Source organism: Heloderma suspectum, chromosome 7 (genome assembly GCF_057233095.1).
Source record: "Heloderma suspectum isolate Gila_16-S chromosome 7, 16-S_ref, whole genome shotgun sequence".
Taxonomy (NCBI): Eukaryota; Metazoa; Chordata; class Lepidosauria; order Squamata; family Helodermatidae; genus Heloderma; species Heloderma suspectum.
The window spans coordinates 102,634,259-102,660,263 of record NC_139464.1 but is presented as its reverse complement, the minus strand read 5'-3'; the positions used below and the strand labels follow the sequence as shown (position 1 = coordinate 102,660,263).

At 44.0% G+C, this 26,005-nt stretch overlaps 2 protein-coding genes across 3 annotated transcripts in view; one reads left to right on the top strand and one right to left on the bottom strand.

Annotated features, from left to right (window-relative positions):
- Window positions 1-4,885: 4,885 nt before the first annotated feature.
- On the bottom strand, window positions 4,886-25,263 carry LOC146340114 (uncharacterized). The gene is made up of 4 exons (XM_084811405.1): window positions 25,256-25,263; window positions 24,896-25,191; window positions 19,593-19,673; window positions 4,886-5,011 (listed from the first exon to the last, which is right to left on the bottom strand). The coding sequence occupies exons 1-4, from the start codon at window positions 25,261-25,263 to the stop codon at window positions 4,965-4,967; spliced, it is 432 nt and encodes a 143-aa protein (XP_084667531.1). The 3' UTR covers window positions 4,886-4,964.
- The window catches only part of KIF21A (kinesin family member 21A), a 140,346-nt gene continuing 139,365 nt past the window's right edge, over window positions 25,025-26,005 (top strand). Inside the window, exon 1 of one of the 2 annotated variants that reach the window (XM_084811008.1) lies at window positions 25,025-25,589. In XM_084811008.1, coding sequence (XP_084667134.1) covers window positions 25,546-25,589 — 44 coding nt within the window. In that variant the 5' untranslated portion in view covers window positions 25,025-25,545. The remainder of the gene's footprint in view (window positions 25,590-26,005) is intronic. The other variant, XM_084811009.1, reaches the window with a different exon arrangement.

Genomic DNA, 26,005 nt, shown 5'->3' with positions numbered 1-26,005 from the left:
ACAAGGGTGGCTGGCTGGAGTGGTTTACAAACCACCATGGAACCCATTAAGAAATTCAACTCTATTTCCTGTGGTTTGAATAGGAACAAACTTTTTTTCTCCTTTTTATCGCACTACATACTGTATGTTAATTGGCTCACTGCTAAAATTATGTCTGTTTTATCACCCAACAATGTTTTGTGAATGGCAACCATTGAGGTAATAATGGAAGGCAGATTCCGGCTGAACATCAGGAAAAACATCATTCTATGAACTGACCTCCCCCCCCTTCCATGGCAGCATGGAACAGCCCTGTGCTCTGCACTCGCAAAGGGGCGTTCCGGGGCAGGGAGGGTGGAAATGCCTGTACGACACATCCAATGTGTTGTACACCAGCCTCCTCCCCCGCTCAGCCCTTCTGTGTAGCAATGTCCAAGAATTCCGCCACGGACTCCATTGAGGCTGGATTCTTTTGAATCCAGCGTCCGGAGTCCGTAGTGGAAAGGGTCCACCTACCTCTGCCTCCCGGTGGACCCACGTGGAGACAGATCCTCCTCACTGGCTGGCTCCATATAGCAAGTGATACGGCCGCCATTGCCATGCCGTATCGCTGAGCACTCACTGCAGGAAGGGATCCGGACGCAAATGGCGTCCGCTATGCCATTTGCGGTTGTAAAGGTCTTAGATTAAGCTAAATGCAGCTGTAAATGTCTGCATTTAGGTCAATCTAACAGCTTTACGGCCGCAAATAGTGTCCACTATGACATTTGCATCCCTATTTTTTCACGCGATAGGCTACGCATTTGTATTTACGTAGATATTTGCATAGCCTATCACGTGAAAAAACAGGGACATAAATGGCATAGCAGATGCCATTTGCGTCCGGATCCCTTCCTGCAGTGAGTGCTCAGCAATATGGCACAGCAATGGCGGCCGTATTGCTTGCTGTATGGAGCCAGCCGGCGGCTCTGTAGAGTTGCCGTGCAGCGGAGCCAGCCAGCAAGGATTCCGGGGGGAGGAACGGATTGCCTCCCCCCCCCCGCGGACCCGCCCCCCAGACTGGCAGGTAGGGGATTCGTACATCTCTACTCCTGTGGCTAGACAGCCACAATCAGCTCTATAGCCAAAAATGCAGGGCGGGAGAAGCGTGGAGGGAACGATCCCCTCCGTGCTGCTCTTGCCCTGCCTTGGATAGGTTGTTGCCTCTGAGTTTGGAGGCGGCTGCCTATCTGAATAGGATTGCACCCTAAAAGAGTCAAGCTTGGCTGCCACATTACTAGGCTGCTGAATGTTTGAAAATGAGGCTGCAGCCTGCAAATAACAATGCTATATGATGATGTAGTGACATTCCCAGGGTGTATTCCTTGGGGGGAAAGATGGCTGCACCTATAGGCCCAATAGAGCTTTTGGAATGGAGAAGGGTTTTTTTGGTGGTGTGTCCCTGGCTCTGGAATACTCTTCTTACGGAAGCTTGCCTGGCACCCACATTGTTGTCTTTTCAGCACCAGACATTTCTTTCAGAGTGTTTTAGCATTTTTAGTATCCAAGGTCTATTATTTTAATCCTTGTCATGTGGTTTTTAATTCTTGTACCTAATGGTAATGTTAGCTTTTGTATCTGCACTGTGTTTTACTGTGCTATGTTGGTATTTGTCTATTTGGGTTTTAAGTTGTGCTGTATTTTATTGATTTATTATTACTTTACATTATTATTATTATTATTATTATATTTTAATACTGTGCCATTTTACTTGAACTGTACAATGTTTTACTTAGGGCACAATCTTATGTATATTTAGACAGAAAAAGTCCTTCAACTTCCAGCATTCCCCAAAATTTTTTCTGTCTAAGCATGCATAGGATTGTACACTTATTTTATATTATTTGAACTGTACAATGCCTAGATAATGCCTAGATAATCTATTTTATGAGGATTTTAACATAAAATAATAAATAAAACATCTGTTTTTTTCCCCTGTAGGGAATTCCAAGGATGGGTGCTGAAATAATTCAAGATGAATAGGACTGGAAGTTAGGTTGGGTGAAGAATAAAATGTAGAAAAACAATCTGCATAGGAGATATTAATGTGTCTGTAAGGTCATGAGAAAAGATGAACAGGGAGTGTCGCAGGAATGAGAGTTAATGATAGAGCTACTGAATGGAAGTCAGTTTACTTGTACATGGTGGCACAGACAATATAAAATTCCAGAAGAATACACCTCCCTGGGAAAAATGAGGATTGTGCTTACACTCATTTCCATGAAGACACACCCATGTTCCATCTACATACCTTTTTAACCTAGAGCATTTTGACTAGCGTTGCAAGGAATTGGAGGCTGAATGCTTCTCAGTGTAGTTGAGAGAGAATCGCAGTTTCTAACCTATTTGTGCTACTTGCACATACAGTCAGGGCCAGAAATATTGGAACAAGGATAAGGCCTCTGTACACCACCACATTGAAGTAGAAAGGAAACACACCCTGATGGGAGCGAAGTCAGGACTTTCAGCTGTAATTCAAGGGGTTTGACAAAAGTGGGGCACTAACCATTCAGGAAGTACAGCCACTGGCACACACATACACCCATCGCAGGTGGCTCATAAGTAATGGAACCAATGGCTGACAAGCAGCTGCATGGCCAGGTGGGGCCTGTTTCCTGGATACCCCATGACCAATCAAGCAGAGAAAAGGCTTGGAGGTGGTTCTGAGTGTTACATTTGCATTTGGTAGCTGTTCACTGGAACCCCCAACATGAGGTCCAAAGAGGTGTCCATGCGAGTGAAGGAGGCCATCATTAGGCTGAGGAAACAACATAAACCCATCAGAGAGATAGAAAAACAGTGGGAGTGGCCAATACAACAGTTTGGAACATCCTGAAAAAGAAGGAATTAACTGGCAAGCTCACCAACAGCAAAATGCCTGGAAGACCATGGAAGACAACTAAAGTGGATGACCGCGGAATTCTGCTCATGGTGAAGAGGAACCCTTTCACAACATCTAGCCAGGTCAAGAACGCTCTTGCGGAGGTAGGCATGTCAGTGTCAACATCTACAGTCAAGAGATGGCTTTATGAATGTAAATACAGAGGCTTCACAACAAGGTGCAAACCACTGGTAACACTCAAGAACTGAAAGGCCAGATTAGCCTTTGCCAGCAAACACCTAAAAAGGCCTGCCCAGTTCTGGAATAAGATTCTTTGGACTGATGAAACCAAGATTAACTTGTACCAGAATGATGGGAAGAGAAAAGTATGGAGAAGGAAAGGAACAGCTCATGATCCAAAGCATACCATATCATGTCAAACATGGTGGAGGCAGTATTATGGCATGGGCATCTATGGCTGCCAATGGAACTGGGTCACTGGTGTTTATTGATGACCTGACTGCCGATAAAAGCAGCAGGATGAATTCTGAAGTGTATAGGGCTATACTTTCTGCTCAGATTCGGCTGAATGCTGCCAAACTGATAGGATGCCGCTTTGTATTGCAGATGGATAATGGCCCAAAACATACAGCAAAAGCTACCCAAGAGTTTCTCAAGGCAAAGAAGTGGGATGTTCTGCAATGGCCAAGTCAGTCACCTGAACGCAACCCAATAGAGCATGCTTTTCACTTACTGAAGACAAGACTGAAGGCAGAAAGACCCACAAACAAGCAGCAGCTGAAGGCAGCTGCAGTAAAAGCCTGGCAAAGCATCTTGAGGGAGGACACTCAGCATTTGGTCATGTCCATGGGTTCCAGACTTCAGGCAGTCATTGACTGCAAAGGATTTTCATCCAGGTATTAAAGGCGATCCTTAAGTTTGAAATGATGTTTGTTTGTTCCATTACTTATGAGCCACCAACGATGGGTGTGTGTGTATGCCACTGGCTGTCCTTCCTGAATGGTTAGTGCCCCACTTTTGTCACACCCCTTGAATTACAGCTGAAAGTCCTGACTTCGGTCCCATCTGGGTGTGTTTCCTTTCAACTTCAATGTGGTGGTGTACAGAGGCCAACTGCCAAAACAGTTATCCTTGTTCCAATATTTCTGGCCCTGACTGTATGCTGGAGTACAAAGCTCAAGCTAAAGCATTCTTCTACATTATTACGTGTTGTAAGTGCATTACCAACATCTGGGCCTATTTCTTGTTTTATCAGGCAGGTGGTGGAGTTTCTCTGGAGAATGATCAGATGACAGTAGAAGGATTTCTCCAAATAAGCTAGGTTCCCATTACATCCTTTGGAATCCCCCATTTTTCACTGTATTCCACATACACAGAGGCAATTGTTGATAAACTTTTGCTTATCAGATGACCAAGGGGGTCCACACCTCCCTAGAAAAACCATTTTCTGAATGCTTCAGATGAGCAAGAGTTGCCCATTCATGGGAAGCCACAATTATCTGTGATAACGTGCGAAAGGTATGTTAAAGGAAAAGACCCAGCCAACTCCCTCTTGTGGAAAGGCAACCAAGGTCATAGGAATTGCTCCTCTCCTTTCTTTCAGAGGACTTGCACTGGTTTGCATGAAAATCATGCTGAGTCACCATTCCTTTCTCTGATAGGGTTCTGTTGCCTGCCTGCCTACCTGCCTGCCTGCCAGTGCAAGATTATCTCCAGGTGCCAACTCACTGCAGTCTTTTGTTATCGTTAAATGGTCTAAATACATGCTTCGAAAGCCTTTCTGCATGTTACCAGATCTCATGTTCAAGAATCTTTGTAGTGGTGTTGTTCAGTTGTTGTCCCCCACCCCCTGCACTTCATTTTGCCCTATTAGTTATAATTATACCACTACCTCCACCCTAAATAATTTACTTCCAGTCTTGTTTTCACTATCCAAATATTTCTAGGCTGTTGTCATAATGCCCTGAATTTGTTTCTTCACCAAGATATGTTTTTTATTTTTTTCCCTTCTGTTTTTGTTTTCTTCCTCCATATATCCATCCATCATTCTTGCCACGCCTGCTTGTTGACTGATCCATTCACCAGCCTTGCAAAGTTGCCTCCTTCATGGCCTTCTGTGAACTCGCTTGTTGTTTGTCAACAGGGTTTCTCCTAAGGCATGAATACAGTGTTTCATAAAGTTTCATACAAAAAGAGACGTCCCTGAAAAATGTCTTACAAACATAACCAGCAGTGTTCAGCAAGTGCAATATAGCTCCTTAAAATAATGTGCAGTATGGCTCCTTTAAAAAGTTTTTGAAAAATAACATTTCCTTAAACCATTACACTTTAAAAAGGGGTGGGTGGGTTGTAAGTTTTTTTTTCTTTTTGAGCCTGCAAGTTATTCCTGGAAATGTTCTCATTTTTTCTCATGGTACAATTTTATTAGGTTCCAATTCTATGTTTAGTGCAGCGTTTAAATTACATTTGAATTTCATGCTTTTAGATGCTCTGAAAAACATTTGTGGGACATCTGTTAAAATGGGAATCATAGAATCATATCATAGAATGTAGGGTTGGAAGGGGCCTACAAGGCCATCGAGTCCAACCCCCTGCTCAATGCAGATATGAGATATAATGGCTTCTGTTACTATGGTCCACATTAACTCTGCAGTGTCCTCACCACCCCCACCCACCCAACTGGCCTTTACATACACTCTGGCTAGATCTGTGAGCAGCAGGAAAAAACACAAATTAAATTTGGCCATGGCAGAGACAGAGTGCACCTCTTGGCCACCACGATGCCATTCATCACCCAGTCAACATGCCCACCCTGGGGAGATCTTAGCTCTGTGACCGAAGGCCTCCTTCCTGTGGCGTCTTACAGTAGCGACAGTATTGTCACTGTATTTTGTCCCCACAACAGCTTTGCAGGGGAGGGCGTTTGCAGCGGGGCGTGTGAGGCTGAGCGGGAGCCACCCAAAGCCCTGTGTGGCATCAGTGGCAGAACTGGGATCTGAGCTCAGCTCCTCCGCCTGGGTTCTTCTCCCACGAGAGCACTTTCTGCTTTCCTCCTGCCTGTTCCCTGGCTCCCCAGGCTCTCCAGACAGCCGGCTGCCTCTATGAAAATATGAATGAAAATATTGACATATGTGCTACTGTTTCTCAGGGAGCTTTGACTCTAGACACCTTGCTAAAGGTCACAGCAATAGACAACTTTGCTAAAATGGTGGTGACTGGAAAGTTGTCGTAGCATTATAGAGGTATAGTGCTATAGTAGTTTCATTTAAGTGGTATCTCACTATTCTAATACAAATGGATGAAAATGAAAAGGCATCTTTTCCTACAACAGCCCACGGGTTATTTGAGGATTGTTTAACCCTCCAAGAAGCCGTGCCACTTGGGTTCAGATGACACAATAAACCGTGGGTGGGTGGTGATTAAAATCACACCTGGTACATAATGGTGTGTGCCAGCACATGTTGTGGCTCACAACAAGCCACCATGGCTTGTTTCAGTCATGTGAACTAGGTCATGCTAAGGGCTTTTAAAACACTGGGCATCGTGTTACTCTTCCATCCATCTAAAAAATGTTGAACTTTCTCCAGTAAGAAATAAGATGGATGCAGAACTAGGAATTCATGGGAGGATTAGAAATGGGTGATGATGTCATATGGACCCCACATAAAATGTGAGTGAGTGAGCCATCACATTTCCACAATAATTGGAAAGGTGCTTTTGGGCTCATGTCCTGCTTGTGGACTTCCTATAGGCATGTGGTTCATCACTGTGTGAATAGAAAGCTAGACTAGAGGGGCCTTTAGTCTGATCCAGCAGGGCTCTTCTTAGATTAGCAGTGCAACTCTATGTATGTTTATTTAGAAGTATGTCCTATGGGTTCAGCAGGTCTTACATTCTCATAGGTGCACACAGTTATCTTGTTTGACACCACGCCGAACTGTCTATATTGTTTTATTTTTGGCACTACAGTCTTTGGCACTAATGTTCCAGTTTCTTTCAGTGTAATGTTGTATTATCATGTTACATACTGCACTTGTCAAAAACACACCTTATTTAAATGTGTGCAAATAGAAGTGTTTTAACGTTCTGGGGTTAAAGGGGGACAAATGCAAGAAGAAGAAAAAAAGGAAATCACCAAATGATTGGTAGTTGTGGAAAGGTGGTGGGGACAGGGGAAAAGGAAGGATGTGTGGTCTTCAGGGGAACCCCAGGGGGCCAGATGTGGCCGCCAGGAATGGGGTTCTGCATCCCTGTCCTATGCATTATAGCTGGAAGCCATGCAAGTAAAAATGGAGCATGAAGCTAGAGACATGTTTGCCCACTTTTTTTTTACAGGACCTACTGAAAACCCACTGAAATGGACCCTCAATTCTCCCTATTGTGAAAGGTGAATATGTTTGCATATTAAGAGCCTGCCCATTTTGGCTCAGCACTATTTACAATTCCTCTACCAATGTTCTGTTTATCTTATTCTCCTAAATGTCTTTGCAGTTTTCAAATTCCTCTAATCATGTTTTCACTTTCCCCTTTCTTTTATTTTGCAGCAATGACTGCAACTCCACCAAATTTAATATACTTTGCACTTAACGTGCTTTTCACATGCATTAGTAACTCTATTTAATAAGAGCAGACTTTAAAAGCTGAACCTCTTGGCCACCCACTAGACATTGTTCTACTACACTTATCCCTGCCCTTCTTTGTTTTGATCCTACAGGCAGTATTTAATTCAAGGGCTGATGTGAACAAAATTGATGGAACATTTAAGAGTGAGATGTTGTCACAGGCACTTCGTGGCCTGTAAGTACATGTGTTTCTGCTGTTCCCTTGTGAATTGTTTTCTGCTATTTTTAAAGGCAGTCATAGTGTGTGTGTGTGTGTGTATCTGCTTGCCCCATCTCCCTTATCACTGATCACTGTGTGTTTAGGTTGTACTTCCCTACCTCTAATACAGTGCCTTTTGAAAAATTGCAGTAACATCTGTGATTTTCAACCAGGAGACTTGGACTAATTGGCTAATGAATGGCCACAGGATAATCCCTGCCCAAGGAGTTTACAAGACAAGAGTTACACAAATGTGACAGGGTATTAAATAGGCAAATGGGAGATAGGCAGGTGGACAAAGGACATTGGGTAAAGTCCATAGATAGATAAAGCCACTACTGAAGGGAATTCATAGTTAAGGGCTGGTTACCAGCCTAATTTATGCTTCACTGTGTGTTTCTGATCTTGAAGCATTACAGCAAAGGTGTGGGGCAAAGGTCTGAGGTGGATGTGTAGCAGTGCAATAGATGACAACTGATGTTATCACCATGTGTGCCATTCCTGGCTCTGTGTTGAATTTATTCCTAGCCAAGGAGCAAGATGTTTAGGCAAAGCTTGATTGCTCCAGTTACTCAGTGAGGCTGCAATCTTATGTATATTTATGTGGTGCCAATCCCATTGAACGCAATGGAACTTACTTCTGAGTAAACATGCATATAACTGAACTGAAAGTAACTAAGTTAAGGCTGCAATCCTATGCACATTTGCATGGGACTAAACCCCAGTGAAATAAGTGGAATTTTATTCTGAGTTAAATTGCATAGAACCAATTTTACGCACATCTACATGGGGGTAATCCCACTGAATTACTTCTATGGACTATGGTCAGGAGGATTGGGGGAGAAGTATTCTGTAATGCTCTGAAGTAAAAACTTCCTAGTTCTGCTATATTTCTCTTCTTAGAATAATAAAACAATGTTAACAACAACAAAACCCATGCTTAGACTGGCCATGCCTCAGTTTGCAAAAATAGCTGAGGGAGGGGGGCTAACCCAAATTGGGACTATGGCATAGGAAAGGGGAGGTTTAATTCTTCCCACTGCACCATTTTCCTGGTACAATATAGAAAATGTACAGGCTGAGGCTATGAACACATAAGTTTGATTTTCGCTGGGAAACCAACATAAGGGATAGTATTATTCATCCTCCCCCAGTGCCATGGTCCCAATCCGCACACATACACCCCAGCCCCCTGTAGCAGCTATTTTTAAATGTTAAAATGACAGGAGACTCAATTACGATCTCTGTTGTTTTGTCTAGTTTGGCCTATCTTTTCCTCCCCCACCCCCTAAGTTTTATACAGATCTGCCTATGAGATGCCCTTTTTCATGGTTTCAACTCCCCCACCTTTTTAGATGGTAAGAAAAGGTGCCACAACACCTTTGTTGTTGTTGTTTTTCTGCAACAGATGTAACACAAGAGCTACTCTGGAACAATGTAGCATCTAAAACGTACATGACTTGCTGTGCACAAATTTTGCAATGTAAGTAAATAAAATACAGACGTTACCTTCCCACACCACACACATGGAGTTGCAAAGTCTAGTAATGCTGGTTAAAGCAGGAAGAAGATTGTAGGGATGTGAAAAACTCAACTATTGCTGCACTGCAACAGCATAGGCAATGCATTAGGGACCAAAACCATATATGCATCCTAGCTCTACGCACTGCTGTTTGCAAGTAAGTCTCACTGAGTTCAGTTGGACTTTGTTCCTGATAGTATTGTACCACAGAATATACCTAAATTTCAAAAGTGTCTGTTTTTGTTCTCATTTTTCATTATAACCCTTCTCTTTAATTTCTGTTAATGTTTATTGTTGTTATTAAAAATCTTAATAAATACTTACGCTCCTAGTCTCAGGTAAGCAGGACCAGGCCTACCATTAGACAGAGTGAGGCGGTTGCCTCAGGCAGCAGATGCTGGGAGGCAGCATAAGAACATAAGAAGAGCTGTGCTGGATCAGACCAAGGGTTCATCTAGTCCAGCATTCTGTTCACACAGTGGCCAACCAGCTGTCGACTAGGGAACCACAAGCAGGACACGACTGCAACAGCACCCTCCTGCCCATGTTCCCAGCACCCTCCTGCCCATGTTCCCCAGCAACTGGTGTATATAAGCATACCGCCTCTGGTACTGGAGGTAGCACATAGCCATCAGGACTAGTAGCCATTGATAGAATTCTCCACCAGGAATTTGTCTAACCTCCTTTTAAAGCCATCCAAGTTGGTGGCCATCACTACATCTTGTGGTAGCAAATTCCATAGCTTAACTATGCGCTGTGTGAAGAAGTACTTCCTGTGTGAAGATCTGTCCTGAATCTCCCACCAATCAGCTTCATGGGATGACCCTGGGTTCTAGTATTTTGAGACAGGAAGAAAAATGTCTCCCTATCCACATTCTCCACACAATGCATAACTTTGTACACCTCTATCATGTGTCCCCTTGCTCTCGTTTTTTCCAAGCTAAACAATCCCAGCTGTTGCAACCTTCCCTCATAGGGGAGATACTCCATCCCCTTGGGCATTTTGGTTGCCCTTTTCTATACTGTACTGCAGCAAGGCGTTGGAGAAGAACAGAGTGTGCCAAGTGGACTGGCCTGTGCCCACTAAGCTAGCCTGCTGCCTTCAGGTGTGGTGGAAGATGTCCATCACCAGTGTTAGGGAAGAGTCAACCACTATCCAGTCAATCCAGTCAGCTTTTGTACACGGAATAGGCCATCTTATTCTTCACCTCAGGCAGCAATATGTCTTGGTCTGGCCCAGCAGGTAAGTGCACATAGATTGCAGCCATCATACTGTGCTTTGGCTCATCTCCCTATACAACGTAAGTATCTGCATTACCTATTAATGTGCGTTTGGGAAAAGCTATCAATATTTCCAGCTTTATTTCAATTTATGTTTCTTGTTTGTGAAAACAAAACAAGGAATGAAGGCACTCCTTAGTTACCTCTGATGGTAAGTCTCTAAATATGGGAATGACTCTCTGTCTCCATGCCTTTAAGCAGAAGGATGCTGTCACAAGATATATTGCATAAGCTCTATAGAGGGAAGTAACTACTCATGACGGCTAGCATACTAGATTCCTTTGGCACACTGAAGATGCATGGAATTCATGAACCATTTTTAACCAACCCATGCAAAGGGTAGAGATGAAGAAAGGTGATGTGTTGATGTCTGTCTTGTGTGTGTGTGTGTGTGTGCGGGGGGGTGTTATTGTGAAAACCTTCATGTGTTGGGTAACAGTACCCTTAAGGCAAATGTTAGGTTGTGTAACTGCCAGGACATGCTAAAGTCATTATGGTAGAACAATTGGTTCTCTTGCTTAGAGAAGCTGAAATAAGGAGGTGTCTTCTGGCTAGCTCCAGTTACTGAACAATTAAACTTGCGAAGAGAGTGATCACCCGGTAAGCTCATTCTGGGTGTTGTTGGTATGGGGCTGGCTGCAAGTAAAACTGGAGAAAAGTTATGTTTTTATTTTATTACATATATATTTTTATTTTATTACATTTATACTCCACACTATGGGTTGTATTCAGTGTTAGTCCTACTTAGCGTAGACACATTGAAATGAACAGGACTTAAGTTAGACTAACATTGGTTACAACCCTATGTCCTCAGAACAACTCTGTGAGGTAGATTAGGCTGTGAAATCGTGGAAGCAATTTAGTCATGAACAAGGGCAGAAGTAAACAAACCAAACGCTGAGTTCCCAAACCTGGGTTTGCCTCCTAATGTGGGGGTTGGGTGGGGAAGAGGCTTTTAGGAAGAAATGCTCAGTTCGTCCTGTACCCACCAATTTCCCACTGCAAATCCCCACCTTGCTGTGGTGGTGGTAGTAGTGGTGGGGGGTTAAATGGGGGTCTTTTTCTGCTAGCTGGGCTCTAAGATTAGAAGAAAAGCTCAGCTGCAAAGACAAATAGCCTGGTATGGCATTTGTAGGAGAGAATCAGCTGGAATGGAAAGTGTTAAGCACCCCTGCCTGCCCAACAGCCCTTTTTTTGCAAATGCCCAACTTGCTACTACATTCAAAACCAGCAACTATACATTTCAGAAACATCTGTTTACAGGTGTAATGAGAAGTTCCATTCTTTAAAGTCCCATTTAACACAATAGAATGGGACATACACCTTTTCCACCAAGGTCCCTTCAAAGCAGATAACAGTTACTAAAATTAGATGCAACAATTTAAAGGCAGTGAACTAAAACAAGTAAATAATTAGCAGAGGGCCAGTGAAACCAGCAGACAGACAAAAATGAAAACACAACAGCTAAAGGAGAAAAATCCCTTCCATGCTCAGGAGGTTGTGAATGGCCCCCAGAACAACACAGACTTTGCCTATCATTGAACTTCCCTTGGAAGGAAATTGCACAGCTTTGGTGCGACTGAAGAAAAGACCGTATCCGGTATAAACCTCCACCATAACTTAGATGACATGGAGCCTTGAGCAGGGCCTCCAAGGAAGAGGTTTACAAATGGGTCAGTACATATGGGTGTATGTGGATCTTTAGGTACCTTAGGCCCAGGCAATTTAGGGGTCAGCATCAGCACTTTGAATTGGGCCCAGAAACCACCTGGGAGGCGAAGGAGTTTTATCAGGATTGGTACAGTATATATTTGTTTGGCTCACCTTTGTGAACAGCCTGGCAGCAACCATATTTTGTACCATTTCTAAGAACTCTTCAAAGGCAACCCTGTATAAAGCACATTAATGTAATCTAGTCCGGATGTGACTAAAGCATTAATTGCTATTGCAAGGTTGTTCCTTTCTAGGAAAGAACACAGCTGGCAAACCAGGGTAAGCATTACTGGAAAAATGTACATCAGGTCACTTCTGCCACCAGGACATCCCAAAGTAGCACTGAATCGAAGAGCGTACCCAAAGCTGCAAACCAGAGACTTCAGGAGCAATGCAACCCCATCCAAAATAAGAGTCAATAATATTCCCCACCAAAAGAACTTCCATCTTGTCTGGATTCCATATGCCTTGCCTCCCACATGGTGTATACTGATACTGATATATCTGCGCAAGCATCACAGAGGGTGTGAATCATTTTATTTAGTATGAAAAGACTTAGAGAACTGCCATGCTGATTTTGCAGTCTTTTAAATTATGGGTGCAGTGGCAGCCATAAGAGAAATTTCTAGGAGAAATACCACAGAGCTACGGTGCAGCATTGTTTTATGATCTTAATATAATTGCAAGAATATTCAAGGGTACATTTGAAGTGTGGCACAACAATAAATAATGAGAACTCCTCCACAATTAAAAAATGAAATCCATTTTATGATCATGGTCTTCTGGGCTATTTTTCACATGTGTTAAAATTCAGGGCATTATCTAGAAATTAATAGAAACAACCAAGGTATCATTACTAATTTTGTCTTCTAACAATATGCATGAATTTTCTAACTTCCCAGACATTAATTGGTACAACTTTTATAATTATAGACAGCAAAAACAGGAGAGTGTTTGAATATTTAAGATATGCACACTGTGTCTGCTTTTCATGCAATCTGCTGTGCTTGCTAACCTGATCATCATCTTGGGCTCTTGGCATGGCATTTCACGTCCATTCTTGATTAATCAATACACATTTACCTGGTTCGCACTTAAGAACAACCCAGAGTATGGGTTGAGTATGGGTTGTCAGTCACTGAATCATCAGTTGTTGTGTTATATGCGAACCCTGCACTTTGGTTTAACTATGGGTTGTTAATCATGAACAGTCCAGTGTCCCCAACCCAACAACAAACCATGAGTTTTATTTCTGGGTTGTTTGTGGTTAACAATCCACAGTTAAACCATAGTGCAAGGTTTGCATGTAATGACAACCCAGAATTCAACGACAACCATGATTTAATGTCAACCCTTACTCAATCCATACTCTGGGTTGTCGTTATGTGTGAACCAGGCCTCTGTCCACTATCACTGTATAGATTTTCTTTGAAAAGATACAGAGGGTGGTAGAGTGCTATCTTTGTTACATTCTATATAGGTTCACCTGTTTAATTTGATTAAGCAAATAATTAATGTTTTAAAGCTTTTTTTGGTTCCTTTAAATTGTTTTTACATTTTTTATGTCAATGATTTTATATTACGTTGTAATTCTCTTTCATTTGTGGGTTGTAATATTTGTGAACTGCCTAGAGAGCTTTGGCTACTGGGTGGTATTGAAATGAAATGAAATAATATATTTACACCCTGCGTTATCTTAGCCACCTTGGAATTTTGTAAAGTTAAAACAGTTAGCATGAAATACAATACTTAAAACTGAAAATATAGCCATTTAAAAAGGATTAAACTACTTAGAAAGCAGCATGTGGGTTAAAATAATGGTAAAAGTAGTAGATAACACTATAGCATTCCTGAGTTAAAAGGCCTGTGCCAATAAAGCGGTTTTCATCTAGAGCTGGAAACTCATAAAAATCGGTGGCATACATATGCATGACTCATCAGAAGGCATTCCAGAGTTGGAATATTGCAACAGAAAAGGCCCAGTCCTCAGTCACCACCCACTTTACCGCAGTAGGTGGGAGTACCTGAAAATGGGCCTCCTCAAATGACCTTAAAGAGCAGACAGGCAGGATCATATTGAGTAAGTGGCCCCAGACTGTAAATAACTTTATAAATCAACACTGGCATTTTGAATTGGGTCCAGAAAGGCACTGCAAGCCAGTTTAGCTGTTTAGAATTGATGAAATAAATTCCAAATGACTGAGATAATAATTTTGTGACTTCTGTAGCCTCTTTAAGGTCTCTTTGCAATCCTAAATATCAGATCCATGCATGCTCAGGCCATATGGCAGAATTTTCTAGAGCTCTGGAGCATGAGGCACACCTCCTTCCCTCAATGAATGGTTTTGGTAGCAAAGACATCTCAGCCAAGGGGTGAAACAAGCACTTCACTGGCATAGCTGCTTCTCCGTCAGTGATGAACTTCTTAGTTTTCTCTCTTCAGACCTAGAGCATGTGACATTTCTTCCCTCACCTGTTTTCCTTTCCTTTTAATTTAATTTTGCTTCTTCACTCTTAAGCTGAGAAGCCAGTCAGTGATTCCATGGGTTGCATTTTCCATTATAAATGTCACAGTGCAGCCATCTAAGCAGTGCATAAGCAGCTTCAAATTCTAAAGCATACCGTTCATATTTGCCTGCAAAGTACAGGTCTGGTATAATTCCCCATAAAAGTGCACCCTGAAGCATGCCACACTTCCACACAGTGTTATTCTGTCTTCCCTCGCCCACTGATAAAACAGTTTTTCAACAGCTTAACACACAGGTTTCATCCAGTTTATACTCCTGTGCTCAAATGGAGTCTCTCACCTACTTTCAAAAATAAGAGAAGAGCCATTTGAAATGTTAGCTACTTGGTCCTGAGTGCCCTTTAAAGTTTTCTTTTTTATTGCAATCATTTCAGCAAGGAGAGTCAGTGAACTGTACTGCTGGCACTTTGTTGAAATACAACATATGAAGGAACATACAAGGGAAAAGTTGTTTTAAGACCCAGTTTAGAGATTTAAGCTGATGTCACCTTTCCAGATATAGTTCTGCTTGTTTCCTCATGTCTTAAGATGGCAAATAATGTTCAAGGCATTTCTTGGGTGCTCACCTAATTTATATTCCCTTAGTTTATATTTCTAGAAATATTGTCTTTCTACTTGTGGAGTACCTTTAATGTTAAAAGGGAAACTTCCCTTTTGTTCCCTTTGCTAGAAAGGACAAGGGTTGTTTTTTTTGTTCGTTTGCTTCTCCTCAAGGCCAAACTGTGATTGGGAGAAATCCAGGAAGGAAACTCTTGCAATTTTAAAAAAATTAATAACATTAATGTGTGTGTGTGTGTGTGTGTGTGTGTGTGAGATTTGAACTGGGACAGTAGTGCAGGGGGAAGGGCATTTAACCTTTCTTCCCTGCACCATTTTCCTCATGAAAATCTTCACCACAATCAAAGTTTCTGTTTGTCTCATGGGGAAAACGTAGAGGTACCTGTAATGGTGAAATAAATAAGGTATGTTTATGGAAGACAGCTAAAGAGTTGCAACTTTACATCTCCAGACAAAGATTATTCCATAGCCTTGGGGCAATCTCTGTAAAGGCCCTGGTCCTTGCAACAGAGCTTTCCACCTTTATAATGTTGTACATCAACAACCAGTGCTAGATAGGGGTAGGAGAGAAATTAGTTTGATTCAGATTTTAATTTACCTAATTTCATACTTTCAAACCAATGCGCAAACTGGAAACTCAGTTATCCATTGAAATTTGCAGTTTTCCAGATTTTGCAAAGGAAGTCTACAGATAAGAAATGTGTATAATAGGGGAAAGCATGTATTAGTGAAAATAATGTTTGGAAATGCATTGTTAGGAAAATTGCTTGCAAAAAATGTGTATTTTAGGAAAAATTGCATACAAAAGTGCATATATTAGGAAAATGCACACAAGAATCTGTATGAATGTTCATGCAAACGTTAAAAAATATATATCTCAAAGTTTGAGATGAACTGAACCGAAATTGACAGATTCATCCATCCACAGTGCCTGATTTGAGGAATGCACTTGGCATTTGGGTTGATATAAGTGACAACTTCTAAGATATGTGGACTCCCTAGGCTATCCCTGATATTATATTATTATTACTACTACTACTACTACTACATCTACATTTCTATACTGCCCCCTAGCTGAAGCTCTCTGGGTGGTTTATAAAGGTTAAAACATTAAAAGTACAATATGCAAATTTTAAAATAGAAAAAACACACAACAGTGTACACACACAAAGACAACGTATATCTAAAAACAATTTTGAGCCATCAGCCAAACCATAAAACAAATCCAGGCTCAATTAAAACTCATCATATGCTGCCAAATGCCTGGGAAAACAGAAAAGTCTTGACCCGGTGCCGAAAAGATAACAATGTTGGCACCAGGCGGGCCTCATTGGGGAGATCATTCCACCAGGCGGCCACCACTGAAAGGGCCCTCTCCCTTCTTGCTGTCTTCCAAGCCTCCCTTGGAGTAGGCACCCAGAGGAGGACCTTAGATGTTGAGCATAGTGTACGGGTATGTTTCAGCTGAGAGAGGCGCTCCATCAGGTATTGTGGTCCCAAGCCTGGTAAGGCTTTATAAATTAAAACCAGCACCTTGAATCTGACTCGGAAACCCCAACCAGATGATTAAGAGAGCAATCCTATAGGCCCAAAACAGCGACTGGGGATCCACAGGATTGTTTGGTTTCCTGGCTCTGAGGCTGGATATAGGAACCCAAACTTGGAGCCAGGAAATCACACTCCCTGCCCCCTCCCCTTTGTAGTCAGTGCGGAGAGAACCACGCTGGCTACCTCTCTGCATGTGGAAAACATCCTTCCCTCCCACTCCGAGGCGCTGCTGTTAGACGGGCAAAATTGCGCATCTAGCAGAAATGCAGGGCGGCTGGAGCGCAGAGGTGAAGATCTCCTCTGCTGTCCTCCCACTCTGCACTGGATAGTCGGCAGCCTCTGAGTTTGGAGGCTGCTGACTATCCTCATAGGATTGCACCCTAAGGTGACTAAGAACAGTGCAGTCTAGTGTACCAGAGACGGCCAGGAAGATTATTTATTTGTTACATTTATATCCTGCCTTTCCCCCAAGGAGCATACGTGGTCCTCTTCCTCACCATTTTATCCTCCCAACAACTCCATAAGTTAAGTTAGGCGGACAGTCAGTGACTGGCCCAAAGCCACCCAGTGAACTTCATGGCAGAGTAGGAACCGGAATCTAGGTCTCCCCAGTTCTAGTTCAATGCCCCAACCTCTACACCACACTGATTCACAGAGCCACATTGCTCTTATCAATCTCCAGACAAACATCATCCACCAGAGCAACTCAGGTTGTCTCTTTCTCATAGTGAGGCCAGACTGAAGAGCCAAAGAAAGATGCCTGGATTTGCTCTGCTATAGCAACACCTCATGTTGCTCTGCTAAAGCATGTTCTCTTCCAAACTTCCAGAAAAGGGAAGGTCCAACACCTGCCTTGAATAAAGATGTCCTTTTTTTGAAGAGTGAATGAATCACTGTTTTCTTTCTTTCTTTCTTTCTTTCTTTTTTAAGGAAGGCAAGATTCACCCTTCCTCCAAGAGGTATTTACTATTCTGACCAAAGCATCCTCCCACAAGTGCACTTCGAAGGGATTTTTAAAAGCAGGTGATTAGATCCTAAATATGCATTTAGGACTGAGCTGCTTTTGATATAAGCTGTTACTGAATGCATTGTCATGGATATTACTTTTAAAAATTTGCTTATGCAGTTCAGCACTGGGTAATGATAGATGGGCTTGGTGATTATTTAAACTGTAAGAACATTAAAACAATTATATGACAGAGGTATACTGTGGAACAGACTCATTTCCAGATTTGAAAAATTGAGAGATTGACCTATGATAGTCACAATGGAAAGAACAGTGCAGCACTTAAAAGCAACAGGGAAACAGGTGTATCCTGTAGTCATTATTACCTATTATTGAGCAGCACTGTTTATACCACATAAATTAGTCATACTAGTCACCATTCAGTGACTCAGTGTAATCCTTTCAGACCTGATCCCCACAAAACCAACATGGGCTTTAGGAGATCTTCGTATCTAAACCATACAATGCAAGGCAAATTCTTTCAAGTTGACAAAAACGTTTCTTTTACCGTTCACATATTTGCATCTAATGACACTAACATAACTTTATCTGGGAAGGCTCTCATGCAATTCCTGGCTGGGATCAAGTTTATTACTCATAAGCCTGGTAGATATGGTATCTGTTGTTGGGTAGAATATCAGCAGCTATTTGATACATACTTTATATTTCTTTTCTGCCTGTTAAAAATGTTGATGGGGCAGCCAGCTTAAACATATTTAAACTGGCTTAGTGTATAGTATAATATAATAAGATTTGCATAAGTAATCTATCAAATTAATTTAATATTTTAGAATGGATTTTAAGGTCTAATGTCATTTGAAGACACCAAACTAACCGCATTATTATTATTTATTGCATTTCTATACCGCCCCATAGCCAAAGCTCTCTGGGCAGTTTACAGAGGTTAAAACATTAAAATACAATATACAAAGTTTACAGGTCATTTACATAAAACCACACAGACAATATACACAAACATTTAACTAAAAACAACTTTGAACAGTCAGTCAAAACTAAAGACACATCCAGGACTGATTAAAACTCATCATGTGCTGCCAAATGCCTGGAAAAAGAGATAGGTCTTAACCTGGCACTGAAAAGATAATCATGATGGTGCCAGGTGGACCTCATCGGGGAGCTCGTTCCACAGATGGGGGGCCACCACTGAGAAGGCCCTCTCCCTCGTTGCTGCCTTCCAAGCTTCCCTCAGAGGAGGCACTTGGAGGACCTTAGATGCTGAACGTAGAGTACAGGTAGATTCATTTCAGGAGAGGCATGCCATCAGGTATTGTGGTCTTAAGCCATGTAGGGCTTTATGGGTTAAAACCAGAACCCTGAATTGAGCTCAAAAGCATATAGGCAGTTGGTGCAAGTGGGCCAGAGTCGTTCTTATATACAGACCTAGTTATCAATCTGGCCACTGCATTTTGCATGAGCTACAGCTTCTGAACCTTCTTCAAAGGCAGCCCCACATAGAGTGCATTGCCCTTATCTAACTTGGAGGTTACCAGCACATAGACAACTGAAGCCAGGTTATCCTGGTCCAGATAGCAGCTTAGCTGAGCCACCAACCAGAGTTGGTAGAAGGCACTCCATGCCACTGAGGTCACCTGAGTCTCAAGTGACAAAGATGGTTCTAGAAGAACCCCCAAGCTACAGACCTGCTCCTTCAGGGGGAGTGCAACCCCATCCAGAACAAGTTGAACACATTCTATCTGGTCAACAAAACCACCCACCAACAGCATCTCACTCTTGCCTGGGTTGAGCTTCAGTTTATTAGCTCTCATCCAGTCCATTGTCTCAGCCAGGCGCTGATTCAACACATCCACAGCTTCACCTGATGAAGACAAAAAGGAGAAATAGAGATGTGTGTCATCAGCATACTGATGACAGTGCACTCCAAAACTCTGGATGATTGCACTCAACGGTTTCATGACGATGTTAAACAGCATGGGGGACAAAACTGATCCCTGGGAGAACACCATACTGGAGCAACGTTTCCCAAGCACCACCTTCTGGAGCTGGCCTTTCAGGTAGGAGTGAAACCATTGCAATACAGTGCCTCCGGCTCCCAACTGAGAGAGTTGTCCAAGAAAGATACCATGGTCGATGGTATTGAAAGCCGCTGAGAGACCAAGGAGAATCAACAGGGTCACACTCCCCCTGTTTTTCTTCCGACATAGGTGACCAAGGCTGTTTCTGGGCTAAAACCTATCCTGAACCCTGATTGACATGGATCCAGATAATTGGTCTCATCCAAGAGTGTCTGGAGCTGGCTTGCAACTACCTTGCTCAGGAATGGAACATTTGCAACCTGCCTATAATTAAGATTTTCTGGATCTAGGGAGGATTTCTTCAGGAGTGGTCTCACCACTGCCTGTTTCAGTCAGCCTAGGACCATCCCTCTTGCAAGGAGGCATTAATCACCTCCCTGGCCCAGCTGCCTGTTCCCTCCCTGCTGGTTTTTATAAGCCAAGAGGGACACGGTTCCAATATGGAAGTGATTGCACAAACTTGTCCAAGTACCTTGTCCATGTCAAGCTGTACCAACTGAAACTTATCCAAGAAAACTAGACCAGGCTGTGCTCTGGACACCTCACCTGATTCAGCAGCAATAAAACTGGAGTGTAAGTCCTGGCAGATGCAAAAGATTTTATCTTGGAAGTGTCTAGCTAGTGCATTACAGCGGGCCTCAGATGGGTCCAAAGTGTCCTTAGGGCCAGAATGTAATAGGCCTCGGACAACCCTAAAAAGCTCCACTGGGTGGTATATGAAAGATTGAATAGAGGCAGTGAAATATTTTTTTCTTTGCCACTCTCACTGCCTTTGTGTATACCTGGCCATAGGCACACACCAGAGTTTGATTGCATCCACTAGGAGTTTTTCTCCACCTGCACTCAAGCCATCTCCTATTTTGTTTCATCGCTCTCAGCTCCAGCGTATACCACGGAGCTGTACAAGCTCCATGGAGAGGGTGCTCAGGGGTGATCATGTCAACTGCTTGGGTCATTTCTGCATTCCACAGGTCAACCAGAGCTTTGACATGAGAGCCAGCCATAGCTGCTGGAATGCTCCCCAGAGCCTTCAGGAAACCACCTGGATCCATTAGCCTTCAGGAGCAGACCATTGTAATAGGTCCACCATCCTTGCAGAGGGGAAAAGCTGCTGTAAGTCTAAACCTCAACAGGCAATGATCTGACCATGACAAAGGGACTGATGCAAAGTCCCCCACCTTCAGATCACCATCTCCCTGTCCAGTTGAGAAAACCAGGTCTAAAGTATGCCCTGCTACATGTGTTGGGCCAATGACATGTTGGGACAGTCCCATTGTTGTCATGGAAACCATGAAATCCTGAGCCACTCCAGACAAGTTGCCCTCAGCATTAATGTTGACATCCCTCAGAACCAACCATCTGGGTGATCTCAACAGCACACTTGAGTCCACCTCCATCAGCTCAGCTAGGGAGTCTGTTGAGTAGCAGGATGGGTGGTACACCAACAGAATCCCTAATCTGTCCCACTGACCCAATACAAGGTGCAAACACTCCAGACCAGTGGTCACATGGACAAGGACCCTGCAGAGGGAGATGGAATTCCTATAGACCACACCAATCCCCCCCATCCCCATCCCTCAAGCCTTCCTTGATGCTGGACCAAGTACCCTGGTGGCTATAGCTGGGAGAGACTGACTCCTCCCTGCTCACCCACCCAGGTCTCAGATGCCAGATCGGCCACCTCATCCACTATAAAGTCATGAATGAGGGAGGTTTTATTTTGCACTGATATGGCATTTAAAAGCAGCATCCAGAGACCTGATGGCAGGCTGACAGGGCAACCACCAAACCTGCGGGTGTGGGGAGGACTGGAACATGGCACAGCCATTAACTGTCTGGGCCGCATTCCCCTTACCTACCAAGTCCTCCTCGCAATGGCATATCTCCCTCTACCCATCACTACACTAATTCCCCACCCCCACCCCCCAGGTCCCCCCACTTGGCCCAATATCCTACCTCCCAGGCACATACTCAGGCCACCAGAAAGCCAGGCAGAGGAACAGGGTCCAGGTCCTGCAGCACTTGGAGCTAGATGGTCTCTGGCACCTCCAGCAGCAGGAGCAGCCTTTATACCTGGAGTTAGTTTGGGACCCTGCCCTCCCAGGCCAGGTGGAAAAAAGCCAGGCAGAGCAACAGGGCCCAGCTCCAGCAGCATTCACTATAGCTGGAGTCAGTTTGGAGGCAACCATGTTAGATTGACATTAATTACTGCAATAGCACTCCTATGCCCTGGGTATGGTATGGAGGGGTAATCTCATCCAGGCAATGGCCACAATTCAGCAAAAGCTAGCAATAAAGATGTTTCTTCCTCCAAAAAGTGGCTGATGAACTTTTAATAGAAAATTGCAGTTCTGCAACACATTTCAAGTGAATTCTGCAACTCAGTGTACACTTACCTAGGAGTGAGTCTGAATGAACACACTGGGACTTGCTTCTGAGTAAGCATGTAGAGGCTTGTACAGTAAGGGTGCAATCCTATCCAGATAGTCAGCACCCTCTGAACTTGGAGGCTAGTGAGGATCCAATGCAGGGTGGGAGAAGACCAGTGGCTTCTGTGCTCCAGCCGCCCTGTATTTCTGCTAAATGGTGGATTTCGCCCATTTGCAGCAGTGCCTTCGAGAGGGAGGAAAGGAGGCTGAGGCGGCCATAGTAAATGGCGTAACGCAGCCATCCTGACCTCCTCCCCTCCTCGCCCCCGGTAACACTTCGTCTCCACACTCCATTTTTGGAATGCAGAAAGGTAGCCAGCGCGGTTCTTTCCACTCCAGTTACGAGGGGGAGAGGGAGGGGCAGGGAGTGCAGTTTCCTGTCTGCAAGCTTGGAGCCTGAAAACCAAACTATCCTGTGCCCGCCCCCCCGACACTGTCTGGTGAGCATAGGATTGCTCTCCCCATAAATAAAATAAACAGTTTGGAAATTGCCAATACAGGTCAAGTAAATGTACACTGATTCTGAAGCCAGGTGGCTATTGTATTATTACTATGCTTCTTAGGGCACCATACAGTTACTTACACTTTATAGGCTTCTGATTAGATGATTTAAGGATTTTGATCTATATTTATTTATCTATAAACCTCATCTACATTAGTGCAGTTAGGGTTCTCAAGCCTGAGGCTCAGAAGCTTTTCCTGGCATGCAAACAAAAGTAACTGGACAAGCTTCATCTGCAGGGCGGCTGGAGCACGGAGCCACTGCTCTTCTCCCGCCCTGCATTGGATCCTCACCAGCCTCCAAGTTCAGCGGGTGCTGACTATCTGGATAGGATTGCACCCTTACTGTACAAGCCTCTACATGTTTACTCAGAAGCAAGTCCTAGTGTGTTCACTGAGACTCACTCCTAGGTAAGTCTACACTGAGTTGCAGATGAATATCTGTACATTGGGCAGTTGTTAAAGGCATAGGAGCAGGAACCATGTCTGATTCTTTTCAACTGATGAAATTCATAGTATTTTGTGTTTCTATGCACTGTACTGGAGCTGTAGTGCATGAATCTCAGCAATTTTATAAGAAGTGTGTGCAAAGGTGGAGGCCTGACAAAAAAGTGTTTGTAAAGCACCATGAGATCTTTACACAGAAAGTGTTATGCAAGCTCTACAAAATTGAATACATTAACTTCCAGGCTCTGGAACTAAATGCACTTGTTCCAGCAAAGCCATACTGACTTAAGGCATTTAGGAGCTTAAGAGTTTCCTTAACAACATTATAATACATTATATTTGGAAAGAGTGTGTGCTATTATGTAACAAAATTTTTGGACTGAAGAGCTGGCATGTGGAAAGAAACATAGGAAACTGCCTTAGACTGAGTTAGACCATCGCTCGGGCATTGGTGTAGCCCAGTATTGTCAACACTGACTAGGGTTTCGGGCAGGAATTTTCTGCCCTACCTTGAGATGCCAGGGACTGATCATGGGACCTTCCATATGCAAAGAATGTGCTCTACTACTGAGCTGCAGCTCCTCTGGTATTAATCAAGGGATTTCTTGAGTCTCTGTAGAAATATCCAAGCCAAATATCTGTGTAAATATCCAAGGAAATATCCAATACCTAGTCATGTCACCAAAACACAATGGGACTTGCTTTTGAATACACTTGCCCAGGATTGGGGTCTAAGACAGCTGCATCTGATGAAGTAGGTTCTTGTTTATGAAAGCTCATGTTATGTTAAGGGGGCATGTTTAGATAAAACAAGTCCTACAACTCCCAGCATGCTGCAGTTAGCCATGCTGTGGGGCATGCTGGGAGTTGTAGGACTTGTTTTTGTCTAAACATGCATAGGATTGAGCCCTAAATTCGTTACACATTCAGATGCCCCAAGGCTTTTTGTGTTTTTGTTGCACATGTACTTTTCTGTCATCACAGATAAAAATGAGGTTGCAGAAGAGAATTTGCAGTGCACTAAACACAGTTCTTATTTCTATATTAAAATAGAAGCCACTCATCTCTTACTGTCCTTATATTTGGAACTCCATCCCAGGAAAATACATGTATAAAACCACACATCCCCTTTCCTTCAAATCTGTACTTTTAAAAACCCACTTTAACCTAATTCCAGCCAACCCCCAAACTGTGCCTTAGAATGCAGGCTTGTATTTGCTCCCGGTCAACCCTTCTCACCTCTCCTTTCACCTATGGCAACTCTGCCACCCACATCAGATTTGACAGACTGGGCCAGGCCTAGCCTTTGTCAGAACAAGGTGACCTGCCTCAGGATAAAATGGAGAGGGGGAGGACCATGTAAGCTGGTCTACAATCCTTGCAAGAGAGAAAAGAAAAAGGCAGGATATTATTATTAATAATTAGAATAATTAGAATAATTATTAATAATAATTAATAATAATTAATAATAATTAATAATAAAATAATAATTTCACCGGATTCTACCAGTAAAAAAAAAAAAATCAACAGATGGGATGCGACAGAAATTGGGCAGCAGCATTTCCTCCCCCCATCCCAAGAAACGATGCCCGCAGTTCGGGGGGGGGGGCGTTAACAATTGTTCCCACCGGTGCAATTTGAGAAGAGCCCGCGAGCGACAGTCTCTTTCTCTCCGGGCGATACCTGCGAGCGACAAGAGCGCGCTGGCACGGGCGCTCGCAGCAGCAGGGCAGGAGGCGGGGCTCGCTTCGTTGCGCATTGCGGCTGGCGAGCGTCGGAAGCTGCTGCTCGGCGAGAGCGCTGGCCGCGCGCCGGCGCGCCCTCTCGGGGCGGGGGACGGAGCCGGCGGCTCGCAGGGGGCGTGAGGTTCCCAGGGACGAGTTTATTGCTCGGGTTAATCCCAGCGTCGCTCCGCCTGCACGGGCTGGGAGGGCAAGAGCCGAAGTGGGCGGAGTATAACCCTCGCTGCCTCCGCTGTGGCTTGCTACCTATTCATTCAGTCAGCCGCCTAAAATGGCTGGAGAGAGGAGGAGGTGGCGGAGACGGAGGAGGTGAGACAGCCGCAGCCCCCGCTTCGCCCCCCCCCCCGATAGCGCGGCGGGCTCCTGCTGCCCCCTTCACCGCGGAGCGCGAGCACTTTCCGTGCAGGACTTCCGCGTTATTATTGCGAAGCCTGCATCTTCCCTGACGCCTCCCGTTTTGCTTTTTAATTTAAACACACGCGCTGCCTTGAATGGTGCGTTCTTTCTCTCGAGCCCGCGCCTTCAGCCTTTGAGCCATGACGACTGGCCAAGACGAGAGCTCCGTCAGGGTGGCTGTCAGGTAAGGCGTTGTTTTGCTTCGGATTCAAGGTGCTGTGGGGAGACGCGGAGAGCGGATTCCGGTTACCTGCCTGCTGCGGGCTGTTCTTAACGGGAGGCTGGAAAAACCGAGGGGAAGGGAGAGCTGAGAATAGGGCAACGAGGCGCGGGTGGGAGCTGGGAATATGGCAGCAGAGCGGGGTGACTCTTGGAGGCAGGCCAGAGGGAACGTGTAAGAGCAAAACGTCGGTCTTCTGGCTGCAGACCGTGGTCACGTTGCTTACTCTCGAGCTGAGGGTTGTTTAGCAGGTGCCTTGTGCAGCATGAAGCTGCAGGGCTAACTAACGGCCTGCAAGTTGACCGCCAGGTTTTGAGGGAAGGATCTCCTTGAACAAGGAGAATGGAGGAGCCATAGGTAGACCTCCACCGGACATAAAT

Excerpts from the sequence above, each read along its gene's own strand:
- LOC146340114 (XM_084811405.1), bottom strand. Across the intron at positions 19,674-24,895 it reads GCTCTTCTCAAATTGCACCG|GTGAAGCTGTGGATGTGTTG; the intron begins GTGGGAACAATT and ends TGTCTTCATCAG. Across the intron at positions 5,012-19,592 it reads TAAACTGAAGCTCAACCCAG|GAGAAACCCTGTTGACAAAC; the intron begins GCAAGAGTGAGA and ends TTCATGCCTTAG.